The sequence below is a fragment of the Dermacentor albipictus genome, chromosome 1, assembly GCF_038994185.2.
Source record: "Dermacentor albipictus isolate Rhodes 1998 colony chromosome 1, USDA_Dalb.pri_finalv2, whole genome shotgun sequence".
NCBI classification, from domain to species: domain Eukaryota; kingdom Metazoa; phylum Arthropoda; class Arachnida; order Ixodida; family Ixodidae; genus Dermacentor; species Dermacentor albipictus.
In genome coordinates, this window is record NC_091821.1 from 196,427,440 (window position 1) to 196,444,040 (window position 16,601).

Consider the following 16,601-nt stretch of genomic DNA (forward strand, 5'->3'; position numbering starts at 1 on the left):
CAATAACTCCGGAATCAAAACAAACTCGGCAAGAAAATGTTTCTTTTTTTGTTAGTTGATTGCAGGTGGCACTTGTTCATAAAGGGATCAAACACTCTTTTGGAGCAGCTGTAGCTGTGAATCCCACTGAATGAAGTTTGTGATTTCCATCTGGTGCTAGGGTCGAATGTTCGATAACAGAAGCCTTTTTCAGTTTCTGCACAGCTGTGTACACCGAATGAAGAGCACAAGGGTGTATCTAAGGCAACGAGTGTCTGTGAACCTGTCTGTGAGGCAATTGCTTGTGCCTTCTTTCACCTCTTCTTGGCTTTAAAGGTTGTGAGCAATGTTGGGACCAGCGACACGTCCGACAGGCTCAGAAGTTCAGATGTCCCGATGCCACTACTCGAGGACACATATTCACGATAGCCGACATGGGCTCCCATTTGTGCCTTAGCGTGCTCAACGATGGCATCCCTCGACAGACAATGCTGCACCGGTGATGTATCGCCAGTTTTTAAACGTAACAACCACGAAGAGAAATGAACAAATAGGAAGCTAACACATATAACTTCTTGAAAACTAAGCGGTGCCAGAATTTCAGAGCGTAAGAGCTAGGAAAACAGAATGAACAGGAATGTATCAATATCAATGAGGCTCGACTGTACTTGTTTGTTAGTTAAGAAGAATTGCACAGCATTTTAAATTAACCAAACTCCACCTGGGAAATCTGGACAAGTTTTCCTTCGGTAAAACAGCCCAAATATGATAACATACTTTAAAATCAATAACATCGCATTAGCAAACTGCCAATGGGGTTTGGACATAAAATTCAGGAGAGGAAGGCTTGGCCTTCATTTCTTCTGCTAGTAATCAATGTTTTTGCCAAGAATGAAAATACTCTTCAAAGAATACTTCACCAGCTTACAATGATTTTAGCGTTTTTCTTTAGAGCCCCTTATATGCACCTTAATCAAATTAGGCAAGTGGCAATTAGGCGTTTTTCTTCCTCAGAATATGGCTGGTAAAATGGAAATCAATCCTGTGACTTGTGTTCAGCAGCAGAATTCCAGTCACTGAGCTACAACACATGGTGAAAAAGAAGACCAACCTTGTGGTGGGGCTGGACGTCAAGCAGAAGAGGTGGAATCATGCTTACTGCTTCTTGTCGTGTAATGTTACCCTGTTGGAAAAAGAAAACTTTAAACAAAATTTAAAAGAGACATTTAAAGGGACACTAAAGGCAAATACTAAGTTGACGTGGAATGTTTAAGGGGGGACGCGGGGATCAGATTGCGAAAATCACAAAAAAAGATCGATTTTTGGCAATGACGCGTTTCGGTATCTGCAATGCCTAATCTACATTGTATCAAAATGGTATGGCTGAAAACACACTAAAAGTGACAGAAAAAAAATTAATTTATCAGCGTGTAGGGCGAGAAAACAGCTCTAAACCGTGTAAAATCACTGCCGCTCGTGGAGCCCTAACTCGTCTTTCTCGCCACCGAACGCCGCCATCTTGGTATCGTTCGAAAGCTTGAAGTTTCGCCATTCTGTTTCTGAATTCTTCGGTTGTCGCCATCTTGTAGCAAACACACAAACACAAAAGAAGTGCGGGTCTGCTAGAGGCGGTCACACGGGCCCTGCGATGAAAGCGGGTCTCCGATTGGTTGCCGTGCTGAAAGTCGTCTCGCCATTGGTTGCTGCTGCAGCAGCGGGCAAGCTGGCAACAGCAGCAGGCCACAGTTGTCTGCTTTGAAAACCACGTCGGCGTGTTTCTTCGTTTCACACTTGCAGAATTCGGATTTATGAAAGCTCCCAGGTCAGTGATGGATCGTTGCCCGTTGGAAAAGAAATTTTAAAAGAAGCATGCCTTCGGGAAACGGATGTGCAAGCCTCCTACAGCGAGAAAAAGACGGCGGATAGCGGGAGAAGCGGAGCACCCGACTGTACAGACGCAGGTTGCAGGTTTGCCTTTAGCAAGCTATATCTTCGCATTTGTATATTCTATTGTATCTTCACATTTCTAATATATGAGGGTGAGTCAAATGAAAGTGAGCCAACCCACCCAGCGCAATAATGGTTCGGTTCATTTTCTGCGAGGAATGTGCGTAGCACACAGGCATCTCTCATTTACAAAAGTGACACGCAGGTGTGAGGATAAATGTTCTTTAATGCTCTCATACACTGGGTTGAACATGGTTGCTTGACATAATGGACTCTCCAAAAATTGAACAGCGGGGTGTAATTAGGTTTCCGACAGCTGAAAGTGTTTCCCAAAAAGAAATTAGTCGCTGTATGGCTGCAGTGTACGTTGAACATTGCATTTCGTTGGCGACTGTGAAGCATTAGAGCAAAGGGTTCAAAGAAGGACGTGAAAGTTGCAAAGACAATCCAAGACCAGGCCAAAGCCACCGTGCAATCACCCCAACATAATAGCAATGGTTGATGAGCTGGTTAGACAAAAACGGAGGATAAGCATCGAGGAACTGGCAGAGCATGTGAACATCAGTCACGGTTCGGTTCACACTATAATTCCTGAACATCTCAGTTATCGGCTCTTGTGTGTGCAATGGATGCCAAGATTAGGAACCACCGCCAGAAAACCGAGTGGTTCAGTGCCACCTTGACTCATATGATCCGGCATTACAATGAGGGTGACGACTTCGTGTCTGCAATTGTGACTGGGGACGAATCATGGTGTCACTATTACGAGCCTGAAACACGACGGCAAAGCTTACAGTAGAAACATTCGAATTCACCACTTCCAAAAAAAGCAAAGGCAGTCATTGTTGCCGGAAAGGTGGTGCTGACTTTTTTTATATCGTCAGGGGCTATTACTGATTGAATTTGCTAAACCTGGAGGAACTATCAATCATTTCCGATATTGTGAAACACCAGATCGGCTGTGTGTCACAATCAGGAACAAATGATATGGAAAACAGACAAATGGGGTCATCTTGCACCACGACAATGCCCGTCTCCACGTCGCTGATGTGGTTAACATAAAACTGGCAAACTTCAAGTGGGAAACGCTGCAACATTCGTCATACAGCCCAGACCTGTCACCTTGCAATTTCCACATTTTGGGGCAAATAAAAAGCCAGCCCAAGGGAACCAGATTCGTGTCGGACGATGACATGAAAGCGTCAGTTACTGACTTTTTGTAGCAGCAACCCAAGAAGCTTTGCGACTTGGTATCACATGACTGGTTAGTCAGTGGTACAAATGTCTAAATGCTCATGGAGACTTTTAAATAAAGTACCCTGTTTGTCATATATCTGCATTGGCTCACTTTCATTTGACTTGCCTTCGTATATGTTGCAGAACTCCTGCTTTTATATGTGCTCTCTGTTGCAACTGTAATTTCGATGCAATTACTCACAATATACGACCGGTGACAGCTGCTTCTGCGCAGTACATTGGAACAAAATACAACGTCATGGAGATTTTTCCCTGGCTGTTGCATATGTACAAAAACGTAAACAAGGTTCTTGAATGACAAAGTTTCATTAAAATATGTGTCCTCAACTTGTTCATTTCATGGCCTTTACATTTTTCATATCAGCGGCATGCACTGCTTAGGTGGTTTCAAAGGGATATAGTTATAAAGTTCGTGTAAGATTTTCTTTACTTATTAAATAGACAAAAAACATGGAACCATTGATATCAGTCATTTCGGGCACAATTTTTGGGCTGTACGAGTATTTTCTTTTATGAACAAATACATATTTTACTTGCCTTAGCAGTGCATAGCATTCAAGAATTCGTTCGCAGCATCTTTGGCAATGGCCGTGCAGTTATTCATCTATTTGGTCCCTCGACAAAGTCTATAGTGAGGAGGCCGAGCTGTCGTGAGCACCCAACCCCCCGAACAACCTTTCTGGCTACGCCACTATTTGCCACATGTGAGCACCTTGCACACCAGATTGAGGTTTCTCAATGCCAATATGCTTGCATCTCAGCCTCTATAAAGTGCAGTGCTTCGCTGTTGCTGGGGCTCAGACAAGGCACTCCCAGTAGAGCCAATGAAAAGCTGAAAAAATCATTAGTAGGCGAGTTTATAGCATCAACGTCCAAAGTGGATATCACTATGGAGCCACAGTGGCATCAATTCAATTCGTTGCCTAACACCTGGGGGAGCATTAATATGACGAAACAACTGAGCACCCAAGTTTGTCGGTCTGAAGATGCACATCCACGAGGTTGGTGCATGGCACAAATGCAGGCTTTCTACTGTGGTTTCTGCAAAATTCAATTGCTCAAAGCTGCATCACCTGTTAGTTTTTTACCAATAATTTTACTGGTTACATGTAATTGGTTACTGAAAAAAGTAATTGAATTACAGCTAGCATTAGTGAGTAAAAAAAAGTATTCTATCAATCACAACACTGCCAAAAATGTAATTGATTACAAGTAATTATTGACATGTAATTCATTACATACAAGTCCATTAAGACTATTAAAGTTACCTAAACTGCACCTTCTGCAATTCCATTGCTGAGCTGTCATAGCATCACATTTCAAGAACTGACATTTAATATCTTGGTGTCCATAGCAATGCAAAATCACTTTGCTAAATCTGATCAGATAGTGCATGGTCTAGCATTCCAGGGGAATTAAAGTAGTATTCATTAACACCAAGATTTGTAGAGTGAGGTTTGACAATATTACCAAGTCAATAACTCATGGCCACCCGCTATATGATAGCTGCAAGTAGACATAAGGACATGAATTCACTAAAATCTGCTTCCACTTACTGTGTCCGTTTCTGATATCAGGAAACTGTGGAGCCGTGCATATGCCTCCGATTTCCGTATCATGATGCGAGACAAATCAAGTTGCCATGCCAGTTCATTTGGATACCTATTTTAACATACAGAAGCAAATAAATGACGACACAATGCACAACATAACCAAAACAAACTACTATACATCCCTTACACGTGGCAGGTTTATGTATTCACTTTCTTAGTGGATCAACAGTGTGTGCAAAGCCTGTGCAGCTGATGTAGATTAACTTCAACAAATGCAAAAATTCCAGAGACATTCTCCTTCCTGAAATGTTCTCACATTAGGGTCTTACTTAAGCTGCCATTTAATTAGCCCCTACCATGCCAGGAAAGAGCTGGGTTCATCCACACGTTTTTGGTAAAAACGGCCAAGCAGGAGCTCAGCTCAACAACAGTACTTTTAATTTTTCTTCCAATGCCATGGACGAGCTGGTTTCTTCTTAGTGGTTTGCAATTCTTCCGGTAGATGGCAGCAAACAATTTGTGGGGCAGTGCAAGCAGGACAGAGATTATTCTGGCAGAGGAAGTGAAACACGTATGCAAATGGGGTCCTTGAAAAATAATGTGTCCATTTTTGGTCAGAATTCGAGATAACAGCGTGGCAAAAAAGGGATTAAATAGCATTCCCTGTTTTTCTCTTTTCCTTCCCTTCTTTTTCATAAGGCATGTTCTCTTCTATCAATGTATATGAAAGCCACCAGTGGCAAGTTTGGCCTGATCGCAACTGGTTTGTGATAATGGCATTATACAACTGTTGCTTTGATCATTAGTCCCTTAAGTCAATCTTCTTCCACAGCTATTGTACTTTAGTGGGTTTAAAGGGGCGCTGAACCACTTTTTATCGAAGTGGAGAAAGACATTTGAAGTGAAGATAGGCTATTTCAGAACCACTTTGCCGCAAAAAGTACTTCAATGAGTTCAGCAGAAGTGGAGTTATCGGCAATTAAACACGGCCTCAGCTGTGCTCCCCTTTCTCTTCCAATGCCTTGCACTGTGAAGGTTACGGCGGAGATGTCACCGTGGCGCGCAGTTCATGTCCTCAGAGAGCCGCAGTACGCTTAGCCACTAGACTCGTGGCGGCCGCGGTGTAGTCGAGCGCAGCGACCAATAGCAGCCGCGTATGGGAGTGTGCTTTATGACGAAATAAAGCACACAGAAAAGAATGAGGATCATGGGGTTTTTGAAATGAGAGCGTTTGAGAAAAAGGTGGCTTCGCGCTTCGCTTGCGAGCTCCACGGACCGTGTAGGGCAACAGAACTTGGCTGAGGTGTTCACAACAGCGTATGCTACCCGGAGACTATGTTATTTCACCAAGTCCAAGGGGTGATTCAGGGCCCCTTTAAGAAAATCCTGGGCAGGCATGAATGGTTATGTGGGATAAACTGTACTGCAGAGCTCTTGGGTCAGAATGTCAGAAGTAGTGAAAGCACCAGCCAAGGAATCTCTTTACCAGGTGAAGGTGTTGGTGCCCTCAGTGAGATGCTGTATGCCCCCATGGGAATGTGGCCGATAGACACAGGCATTCTATGTTTATCTTTGTCACTCTTCCCTGGCAATAGTACCACGGCCTGTTTTACTGCTGCTCCAGTTGAGAATCTAGCTGTTCGAACATGTGCTAACACAACTGTTATTACATTGCTCACCTTCCAGTAATATTTATTCTCTGCAAATAAAAAAGTGCAAATTGGCATAGTATGCTGTTCGTACAAATAAAAGCTGTAAACCTTAATATTAATTTTAAATTAAACTTTTCTGTCATGATACTATGCTTGCACATGCAATTCAAGCCTGAGAGGGAGATGCATGTCTTATGCAAGAGAATAGCTTGAGCAGATCAACCATGTTCCCCAGGCTGCTGCCACAACAGCAGTTTCCAGAAAATAAGCTTGGTAAATGGCTGCACGCATGCACAAACAGAAGAAGCACAGAAAAGCATGTCAGTCATCCCCAACTAAGGTAATCTACTTGAATTCAATCTGTGCTGTAATTTCACTACCTACATATTGCTAAATTAAGAAGACAAGAATTAAAGAAAAACACCAACACCTACCATGTCAGATTGGATGGTCTTCCTGCCTTTACTTCATCTCCTCCGACATTTAATAGTTCTGCAAAGTACTGACTTTTGATTACGTTCAGCAAGTGTTTGGACTCCCTGGAAGAGAGATGCGTACATATGAAACATTAAAACTTCCAAAACAGTCTGCACTACATATAGTACTACTAACCAAATTGCTTTGGGGCTTTGCACCTCAGAGATGCAGTTCAAAATTGAACTTTCTGGAAGCAAAGGGTTCTGTGCATGGAAAATTTAGGCTATATTTAAACCATGTGCAACTAGTGGGGATTCGCAACTTTCACGCGTCCCCTGACATGCTGTTTGTTGTGTCTTCAAGTACGCAGCAGCCTACTTGCAAGAACACGTTTATTGCCACTTGCAATACAACAGAAAAGAACCACAGGGCACTTACGTGGCCATCTTATATAGCTATACAGTGCCACTAATCAGTGACATCACAGACACACACACACACACACAAGCACGTGCACTCTATCTAAGATACACAATTCAAGACTTCAGTGACGTCAGAGTGCCACTACAGGTTCTATCTAAGAGGCGATGACACAACACTGTTTTCCCTGCACGTCTCGCATTTCCTGTAAGCCGGCTTCTCCGCGTAGCTTAGTTCTGGTGGTGGTCGATCAGGCTGCAGCGCATTACGAGAAATGGCGCAAGTGTGGCGCTGCCAGGGCCACCTAACGGCGATGTTGGTTGGGCGCATCAAGGAGTAGGTTCTTTCTCTTGGGCTCGGGGTCAGCAAGTGGCACGGACGTTCCGTGCGTGCGCTGATCCATGCTTCTGCGAGACCCGTCTCGCGTGGCCTAGGTGCAGGGCACTATAATGGATGAACATGATCATTCAAACGTGCCACTGTTTGCATGACTGTACAAGCGAATGACCAGGCATTGGTGTCCAGCATGGGGTGAACATATTCACTCACTATCCAGTCACGGTGAGTCGGAGTTCCTCGATTTGTCGTGCCCATCGGCATGTTTTGTGGCTAGTAACCCGGCCAGCAGGCATTAGTCTATGAAAGGTGCAATAAATGGCCTTGTGATTGTTTGTACTACTGTGTTATCGTTCCTTTGTCCCAAGAGTATGGGTGAGAACCCCACAAACTACTGGCATCTTTTTTTCACTGCTACAATGTTACCAGTATTTGCCACTCATCCTACTTTTCGTACTTAACATGTGCGATCTTATTTTAATTTTAAAGTGTTATTTTTTCTTAGCTCGTTGCTCAATTTTGTGCTGTTGGTCCGCTCCGCAGTGAGAGAGGTTAACGAGAAAAGCGCTGGAATGCGCTTCCATTGGTGAAAGCGCATGTGACGCCACGTGTGCTTCCATCAATGAGAAAGCAGTGTTCAGTGATGTGACGCAAAGTTAACTTTCTTGTAACAAAACCAAATGGTGTTGCCCTCCGTGTATCATGGGGGCAAACCCATCGATTGCACTTGCAGTATTGTGGAAGTTTTGCTGTTGCAGTCGCACCTCACCTTTCCCTTTGCAAGTCAGTGGTGGCACAAGTGCTTGCAGCCGCATCGCACATCACAGACGGTGAAACCCACCGATTGTGCTTGCAGTATCGTGGAAGTTTTGCAGCGTTGCAGTGGCACCTCGCCTTCCCCTTCGTTAATCAGTGACGGCGCAGGAGTTCGCCAGCATGTCGCACATCATGGGCGGCAAAACCAATTGTGCCCGCAGTATCGTGGAAGTTTTGCCATGCCATGGTCATGCCTACCTTTCCTTTAGTGTGTTAGTGATGTGCATGGGCATTTGCCAGCATGTCGCATTAAAATACTGACATGGTATTTTCAACTACTCAGATTTTTGCATTGAATGAAGGTTTTAGACCTGTTAACCCTGGAAAAAATATTGGCAAGGCTTGGAGCGCTTTAATTAATTTAACAGCTCTTCTACAGCAAGTTTTTGGCTTCGTTTCCGAGGAGGTTACTGTGTTGCAATATTATGATGCAGAAAGTAGTCACATAGGAGCAGGACAATGAGAAGTTTTGCCACTTGCTTCGACTTGCTCGCTCACCGCCTATGCTGCTACTGATTGTGAGGGCCAATGTAGCAGCATAGCAGAGCATAGTAGTTTAAACAAGAATGCTGTGGAACATCCTTTACACTGATATGTCATGGAGGAAGCAGTACTTCAGACCTCCTAGCGATTCAGCAAGCTCAAGATCAACGTCTTTCCTGCACCACAGCTAATGCTTGAACATTTGTGTTACACACTCGCAACCATCCTGCGTATTTTTTCTGAGATAAATTTTGATACAATATTAGTGTGGAATTGACTGAGGACCCCTAGCCTGTACTCATTATTGTAGATATATTTGGGAAACAAAGACAGAGGGTGCTCACGACACTTGAGGAAGCCACTGGGATTCTCCAAGGCCATCTGTTTGGGAACCCTTGAGAGGCACAGAGGCATGAGCATAGTTTTACACATATAGCAAATATTTTTATTTATTTATTTATTTATTTATTTATTTATTTATTTATTTATTCGTTCATTCACTTTTTCGGGCAATACATAGAATTGCCCATGGATCAGGACAGTGTCCTGCACAAACTTGGCAGTAGGGTAGCATCACTTTGGCTGTAGACAAAACAGCATCATTCGGTGCATACAATACCAGGCATAGCAAAATACATCCACATAAATGAACATGATTCATTTGTAAAGGTACACAAAAATACATTCACACATTTACTAGTTCTTTCGCTCAGCTAAGTTGCTCACAGTATACAATAAAGGTAAAAAAGGAAAGTCAACAAAAACATTGTATACCATACACAGGAAAGCAAAACAAACATTTCACTTTTATAAAGCCAACAGCATAACATTCAAATAAAGTCAGAGAACAATATTAGAGAGCTGCATTGCTCTCATCCAGCAGTGGTCATGACTTTTGATGACGTCTGCTAGGGTGTAGTCAATTCTTTATTAGTAAAAAAAGACTACATTGGGTTCTAAAGGTGCCAGGCATGTTTTGCGAACTTTTACTGAGCCAACGCAGCTCAAATATGAAAAAATACTTCGAAATCTTTTACCTTCATTTCCATTTCTAATAATCAACTTATTATCGTGAAATTAACAGCAACAGAGTTTTCAAAGAGTACTTTATTAAATTAAAGACTAAGCTACTACTAAAAGTACTAAACTGAGTCAATGTTTCTCTTTAGTGTCCCCTTAAGTCGCTGCAGTGCATAAATGCAGTCCTTTACAATGCCATTGCAGCAATATGTGGCATTAGTATTTTTTAGCAATTAGCTATTATTTTAATATTTTTATTTCTGATATTACAGTGTGTGTGAAGTCATAGTTACTTTGTACAACATTGGCTGCTTCACAATACTGTTTCTTTCACTGTGCTACAGATTCCACACGTGAACTGTGCTATCTGGTGTGTAATTACGCACTGTAGGCAGCAGCTCCAGTGTGCTGTTCTTAAACTCCTGTGCTTTTATTTAAATAGCATGCACGGACTCAAAATATATGGAGAAAAATTTTGAGGGAGAAGTTATCACATCAACATTTAGGGGAGAAGAAAGACAAAAGAAGAGCCGCGACAGAGCTAGCCCAACTTCACAATCTTATGCAGTATCATGCTAAATAAAGCAGCCATCATCTGCTAAAGAAAATAATTGAAAATGATCTATCAAGCATGTCACATGTTTTAAGAGCAAGCAATGATTTATAGGAAAAGGTTTTATAAATGCAAACTTCTAAACACGCTCAGCTGCATGTGAACAATAACGATCAGCTATAAGATTAGCAATGTGACCATTTTTAGTCTTGTGCCCTACTTAAATTAACAGTGATTCAACTACAGAACAAAGCAGCACTAGACATCTTGGCAAGAAGAGATGTCATTTCTTCGTGGTGAGGAAAATAGTTCAACATTTTAGAAGATTGAGCATGCTTGTGAAATACTGTGAGACAGAGAAAATGGCTGCTTACGGAAGAAAGCCTGTAATTCTGAATGCCACAGGCAGTCCACGACGTAGAGCAGCCATAAAGTCATCCCATTCTTTTTCTGGAACTATATCCTGTGCCTGGTTAGGGTGAGGAAAAGTGCACTATGTTGAAATATGGTTGCATTGGTTTATGCATTTTTTTTTTAAGTATGTAAAAAGTGCAGAACTGGAGCTAAAGACCTTCAGAGTAACAGCATAAATGCATGTACATTCACTCATGCAGGTCAGGTATTATGAACTAAAAACATAACAGAGCACAGAAACTGGACTGAACAACGGCCAAGCAAATTTAAACTCTTGTGTTATCACTATTAAAAAAAAATGTCAGCATGAATCTAATCCACAGGCCACTTCGACAAGGTTTATCACTTTTACCAGACTTAATGACACAAAGTGGCTCTTGCTTATAATTTTGGCTTTTTGATTTGATATTTTGAAAAATGAAGGTGTGCCCTGCATGGAACTAGGGGGCTGGGCCTGAGTCTACAGCATGGCCACAAACCACCATCATGACAAATCAGTTCTGCAGAAGCTCACAAGATGGAGGAACGTTCATGAAAGGTAGAATTACCCTCCATTTGACTGCAGCACGAAGCTATAAGTGAAACCTATATATGGCTTTCACAGAAAGAAATCTTTGTAACTGAAGAAAAATTCACCCTGGTCCGAGGACTGAACCTAGGACCAACGCTTTTCCGGGCCAGTTGCTCTTCCATTTGAGCTAAAACGGAGGTTAGCAGATCGCAGAGTGAAGCCGAAGTAAACAACAATTTAAAGTACAGGGACACTGAATATTACAAATCAGTTCTACGGAAGTCCGCAAAGTAAAGGAAGGTTCATGAAAAGGAAAAATAATTATTGTCATCTACTTCATTGTAGCATGAAGCTACAAAGAAAACACATACAGGTTTCCTACACTAGTGTAGTGGATGACCATTGTTTATGTAGAAATTTTTCAGATAACTTTGGAAATGCGTGCATCATGTGCCACCATAACTGCTAACTTGGAAGTAAGAGTATGCATTTGACGGCTGAATGAGTTATGAGCCCACACTATGCTGCAAGTGGCCTTAAAACTTTAGGCCCTGAGCAGTGTACCCGTATGGCATGGGTTAGTGTAGAGGTAGGTGGACATATTCTACTATGATAAATACCATGATGGAAGTACTATGACATTACATATTGTACTACCGTATACTATGAGGCTATCCAGTAATTTGGCAGTGTGTGAAATGCGCAGTGTCAAAACAGGCAGATCATAATGCTTTTCCTGACTTTGCTATTGCCGATTTTGCCTGCTTCAGGAACTTGCCTGTATAAACTTACTCCAAGCAACTACCCCTCTGGAGTCCTTTTATAATCAGGAGATTTTCAAAGGAAAGTTCAAAAACCCACTAGCAAAACTTCTTTGAAAACAGCATTTTTGTAAAAATTGATGCAACATTCATGAAATTGTAAAACAGGCCAAACTTCAAAAACATTATGAAAAAGTTTGGGAGAGTTGGCAAGAATTGCCCAGGCAGTCATTCTGCCACTGCCAATCGCATTTCTAGGTGTGGTTGCAATTTCTTTATTGGTACTGAAACCAAGAACCCAAGTGTTAAAGCAAGAACCATCCTGGATAAACTTGCGAGTTTTCGAGAAATAAAAAATCTCCAGGCCTATCAAGGTTTGAGAATGACATTTTTGAATTTAAAGATATTCAAAGGTTCCAAGGGCCTGTAGCCACCAGGTAGACTCATGATGCAATTCTGAAGTCACTTAAAGGGAAGCTGAAACACTTTTCGAAAAAAATGAGTTCTCTGCGGCATTCTACAGTTTTGAGTCCCCTGAACACGAATATCTCGTTCAAAAAGGGCGGAAACAAGCGCAAGCGGCTGTTTTTTCATGAAAACGCGCACCAGCGCCTCAGGGTATCGCGCGAACGCCGCTGTTGCCCGTGATTGGTCGGAGCCGCTGTGACGTCAGTGGCGGCAGTCGCCGGTCGGCGCCGCCGCATGCCGCCGTTTCAGAACGTAGCACGCTGTTCTGTTCTGGCTGCATATCTGAGTTGTAAGCATTATGGAACGTTCTCGCTGTCTCGGACAGCTTGTATTTTCGCCGTACATGTTCGAACCGACAGCCGATACGGAAAACGATGGCGGCAACGGCGGCAACGACGATGTTGAGTGTGCCAAAAGCGAGAGCGATGTGTACACCTTCTCGCGCGCTGGAAATCTTAGCTGTTACGTATGCTTTTTTTTTTTTTTCATGTAGCTGCACGTTCCAATGGCGGGGAGAAAAAATGCGCTAAAGTGTCACTGGGAACTTGCTGCTGGAAGAATGCCGAAGCACTAACTTCTCATTAGATTGTAAACACGGGTACAATTCCGCGATGTCAAGCACCTTGCCGCTGCTTGTCTGAAGTCCCGTGGTTTTCTGAGCGTTGATACACGATCGCTAACATAAGTGCCGCGTTTCAAAGCGCGCACATGCAGTGCTTCGAGGTTCAGTCATGGAAGTTGCATATCATACACATCCAGATCGAGATGGTCAGGGGGATTATATGTGCAATATTCAGAATATGGTTCGACGACTTTGCGATTGTGGCTCGATCAAGAATCGGTATGCTAGTGTTGGTATGCATAATCGGTATGCTCCATGCTAGTGTTGACATAAAGACATTAGGCAGTTTAGCACCACCGTGTGGTAAACATGATAACTGCAACCGTACGTCGAATGTCACTATAGGCAAGCCTATACTCCAATTTATACCTCAGGTGCAACGCTGTGGAAGCTACGCACGAAGTCCGGTTACCAAAATTTATTAATGCGCGCGTTTCCGTCTATGGTTCGCAGCGTGCCAGCGGCATTTGCTCGCACGAGCATGCACGTGAAGCTGCCGCGACGGGCTGCAATTAAAGAATGCCGAAAAGAAAATTGATTTAAAAGAACGTGTTAGCAGCCGTATAAGTACACGGATTGTTTCTATGGGTAAATTCTTTTTTTTCATTCAGAACTGAGCTTATATATGAAAAGTTTTCTCAAAAATCGGGTCAAGAAACACCGAACTTTTTCTAAGTGCGAACGCAGCCACTGCAAGAAGTATCTCAAGCCTCCACAGCGTTGCACCTGATGTATGAAACGGAGTATAGCAACGCTAGCAACAACGCGTTTCCGCATTTGTCGTAAGGCTATCCGGCTATCGCGGAAATGGTCCGAGCACAGCACAGTTGATTTCGTCGGCACGAACTTATCTCTCCTCACCGCACTGCACTGCAAGCTCCTTGTGCTTCGGGAACCTGTGAAACACCACATCGTCTCGCCCGCGTGTGTTCGCGCAGCCGAATGCTGCACAGAACGAGGGCATGTTGGGCGCCCTTGGCTGTAGGCACTCACGCAGCACAGAAGGAAAGAACAGTTTACGAAAATCGCAAAACAAACGTGAGCGGCGGCGGCGGCAAATCTCTCGTAGCGTCGTTCAGTAAAGCGCAGGACGGAAAGAGGCATGCCAGCGCATGCCAGCACGCCGGTCCGGCAGCTCGGTCCCCGCCAGTGACGTCACTCTCACCGGTTCTCTCCTCTGGTAACCTCCTCACCCGGCGCTCCGGGAAGCAATGGGGGCGTGTCCGCGGGGGTGATTTAGAAAGCGATTTCCGTCCCTTATATTAACAAAACGAAGAAAAAAATTTCGGAACCGTAAATTATTAGGTCTGTTCTTCCCAATCCCAGCAATTCATGGAAATTGAAAACCGCTTCAGCTTCCCTTTAAGGTTATGATGCCACTCTTGAAATAGCAATTCCTTCAGAAGATTACCTGTTGATAAATTTGACTGTCCTACATAAGTGAGATGTCAATTTACCATTATTTTTTTCTCACATCACCATTATATTTTTGAAATCACAACAATATGATATAAATTAGTTGTAAAGTCTCACAAGGGGCACCACAGCAACCTGATGTGCTTGCATGTATTTAGAGTGCCAAGTACCGACATTCAAGGAGCAATGCATTGCTTCTGCCACTATGTAGTGTCCATCAGCTTTGCAAGAGAAATCACTTTTGTGTTACTAGCAGCCTGATAGCACAGTTTAGGGAGCAAAAGTGGCCAAAGCAATGGCTTGCATGCCGCAAATAATGAACACCACGTGGGCAAAGAAGTCTCAGTTAGTGCACCAATGCTTGAAAGTATGAAGAAGTGTGACAAAACAAGAAAAACGTTCAAAGGGGGTCCTGCTACAAGTCTGGAGCATTTTATCCTTCTAGCATTTTGTTTTCTTGTATATACTGCAACTTATAATCTTTAATCTTGTTTACGTAAATTTTTTCCTTTTTCTGTAATGCCAACAACGATGACGTTCCACTCAATAATTTTCTTTTAAAACATTTTGTGTTGATTTCTTATACATTAAGGCGAGCAATACATCAGGATTACTGAAATTTACTCAAGATTTTGTTATATTATGACATGCTATTTCAAAACAAGGACAATTTCCCAAACACTTATCAGACACTCTTCATACTAGTCCATAGCACAGTACATTAGTAGACCTACATATATACAAAGTGATTTATTTGTAAGTTATGACTGTTGGCGTGAGGGATAAATTTACCACTTTTGAAAGAAAAAAATTATTTTAAAAAAAATGTGTTTTCTTTTTCACAGCATTAAGCATGTACTATATCACATTGAAATTGTCTTCCTAACATGGGACCCTCCCCTTATTGTACAAAAACTTTATTTCCTATAGTAAGAATATTCGTCTGCAGAATGACATCATAACATCACTTAATACGAGTTTATTTAGCGAAAGGACTGTGAACGTGCATAACTTCATAAAATGGAAGGTAACGTTCCTGCTTCACAATGCATACGATACAACTATGGATAGCGTGATTATAAATAGCACTCAATGACAACAGACGCATTGGGTCCTGTGCATTGGGTCCTGTGTAAGTTGACAGTAAACCCTAAAATCTAACATTAAAAAAAAAGACAAAATCATGCTAGAAAAAAAAAAAAGCTTACCTTGTAGTATTTCTCGAAGGCTTCGTTACTCCTATCAATCTCAGTGTACAAAGGAGGCCCGCCATTCTCGTGAACCTTTTCGAGCAAAAACAATTTACTGACGTTAACCAGTAAGCTAGCACAATGAAATAATGCGCGCTCTCGGATAACGCAAATAAGGAATAAGCAGTTCAATAGTTGATTACATGAATGATCTGTTTCGCTCATCACTTACTGAAAGACAGTTGATTTTAGTTAGCCCAGCCTGTCGCGCATATTTGGCTGTACAGTTTAATCCGTTGACAGCATCAGATAACATTCCAACAGCAAAATGAAATCAATAATGAACAATTTGCGCGCTCTTAACAGCACTTCGAGAGTTATCAAAATGAGTTCGAGTCAACAGATACAATGTCAAAAGTTTTCAATCGAGCAAGATTTGAGCGCACCTGGTCGAGTTAACAGATACAATGTCGAAAAGTTTTCAATCGAGCAAAATTTGAGCGCACCTTTTGAGGTTTTTCTGCTCTGGGTGCCTTCCCTTGCCTTTTCCTTTGCCGCTTTCTGCCCATTACGAAAAGAGTAACTGTTGCGTTTGATAGGTTCCCACCAAATTAAGACTGGCAGCGACACACAGACACACGTGAAACTGAGAATTTTCCCTCTCGGCTATAGATGGAGGTTGTATTGTCTTCGTTTGGCTTCTTGCAAACAATGTGCGTACATCAATCGTATAAACGCACAATTGCCGCAAATTACATTTTTAAATCAGATCACAATACTTAAATA

The 16,601-nt window shown here is 42.5% G+C and overlaps 1 protein-coding gene across 6 annotated transcripts in view; it reads right to left on the reverse strand.

Moving 5' to 3' along the window:
* Nsun2 (tRNA (cytosine(34)-C(5))-methyltransferase Nsun2) overlaps positions 1–16,490 on the reverse strand; it is a 159,228-nt gene extending 142,738 nt beyond the window's left edge. For 2 of the 6 annotated variants that reach the window (XM_070530707.1, XM_065433506.2), the window contains exons 1-5: positions 14,071–14,309; positions 10,808–10,902; positions 6,823–6,927; positions 4,740–4,845; positions 1,091–1,162 (exon numbers count right to left, since the gene is read on the reverse strand). In XM_070530707.1, coding sequence (XP_070386808.1) covers positions 1,091–1,162; positions 4,740–4,845; positions 6,823–6,927; positions 10,808–10,902; positions 14,071–14,121 — 429 coding nt within the window. In that variant the 5' untranslated portion in view covers positions 14,122–14,309. Of the gene's footprint in view, positions 1–1,090; positions 1,163–4,739; positions 4,846–6,822; positions 6,928–10,807; positions 10,903–14,070; positions 14,310–15,833; positions 15,909–16,321 lie in introns of those variants that run through there. The other 4 variants (XM_065433505.1, XM_065433501.2, XM_065433504.2 and 1 more) reach the window with 4 other exon arrangements.
* Between the last annotated feature and the right edge of the window lie 111 nt (positions 16,491–16,601).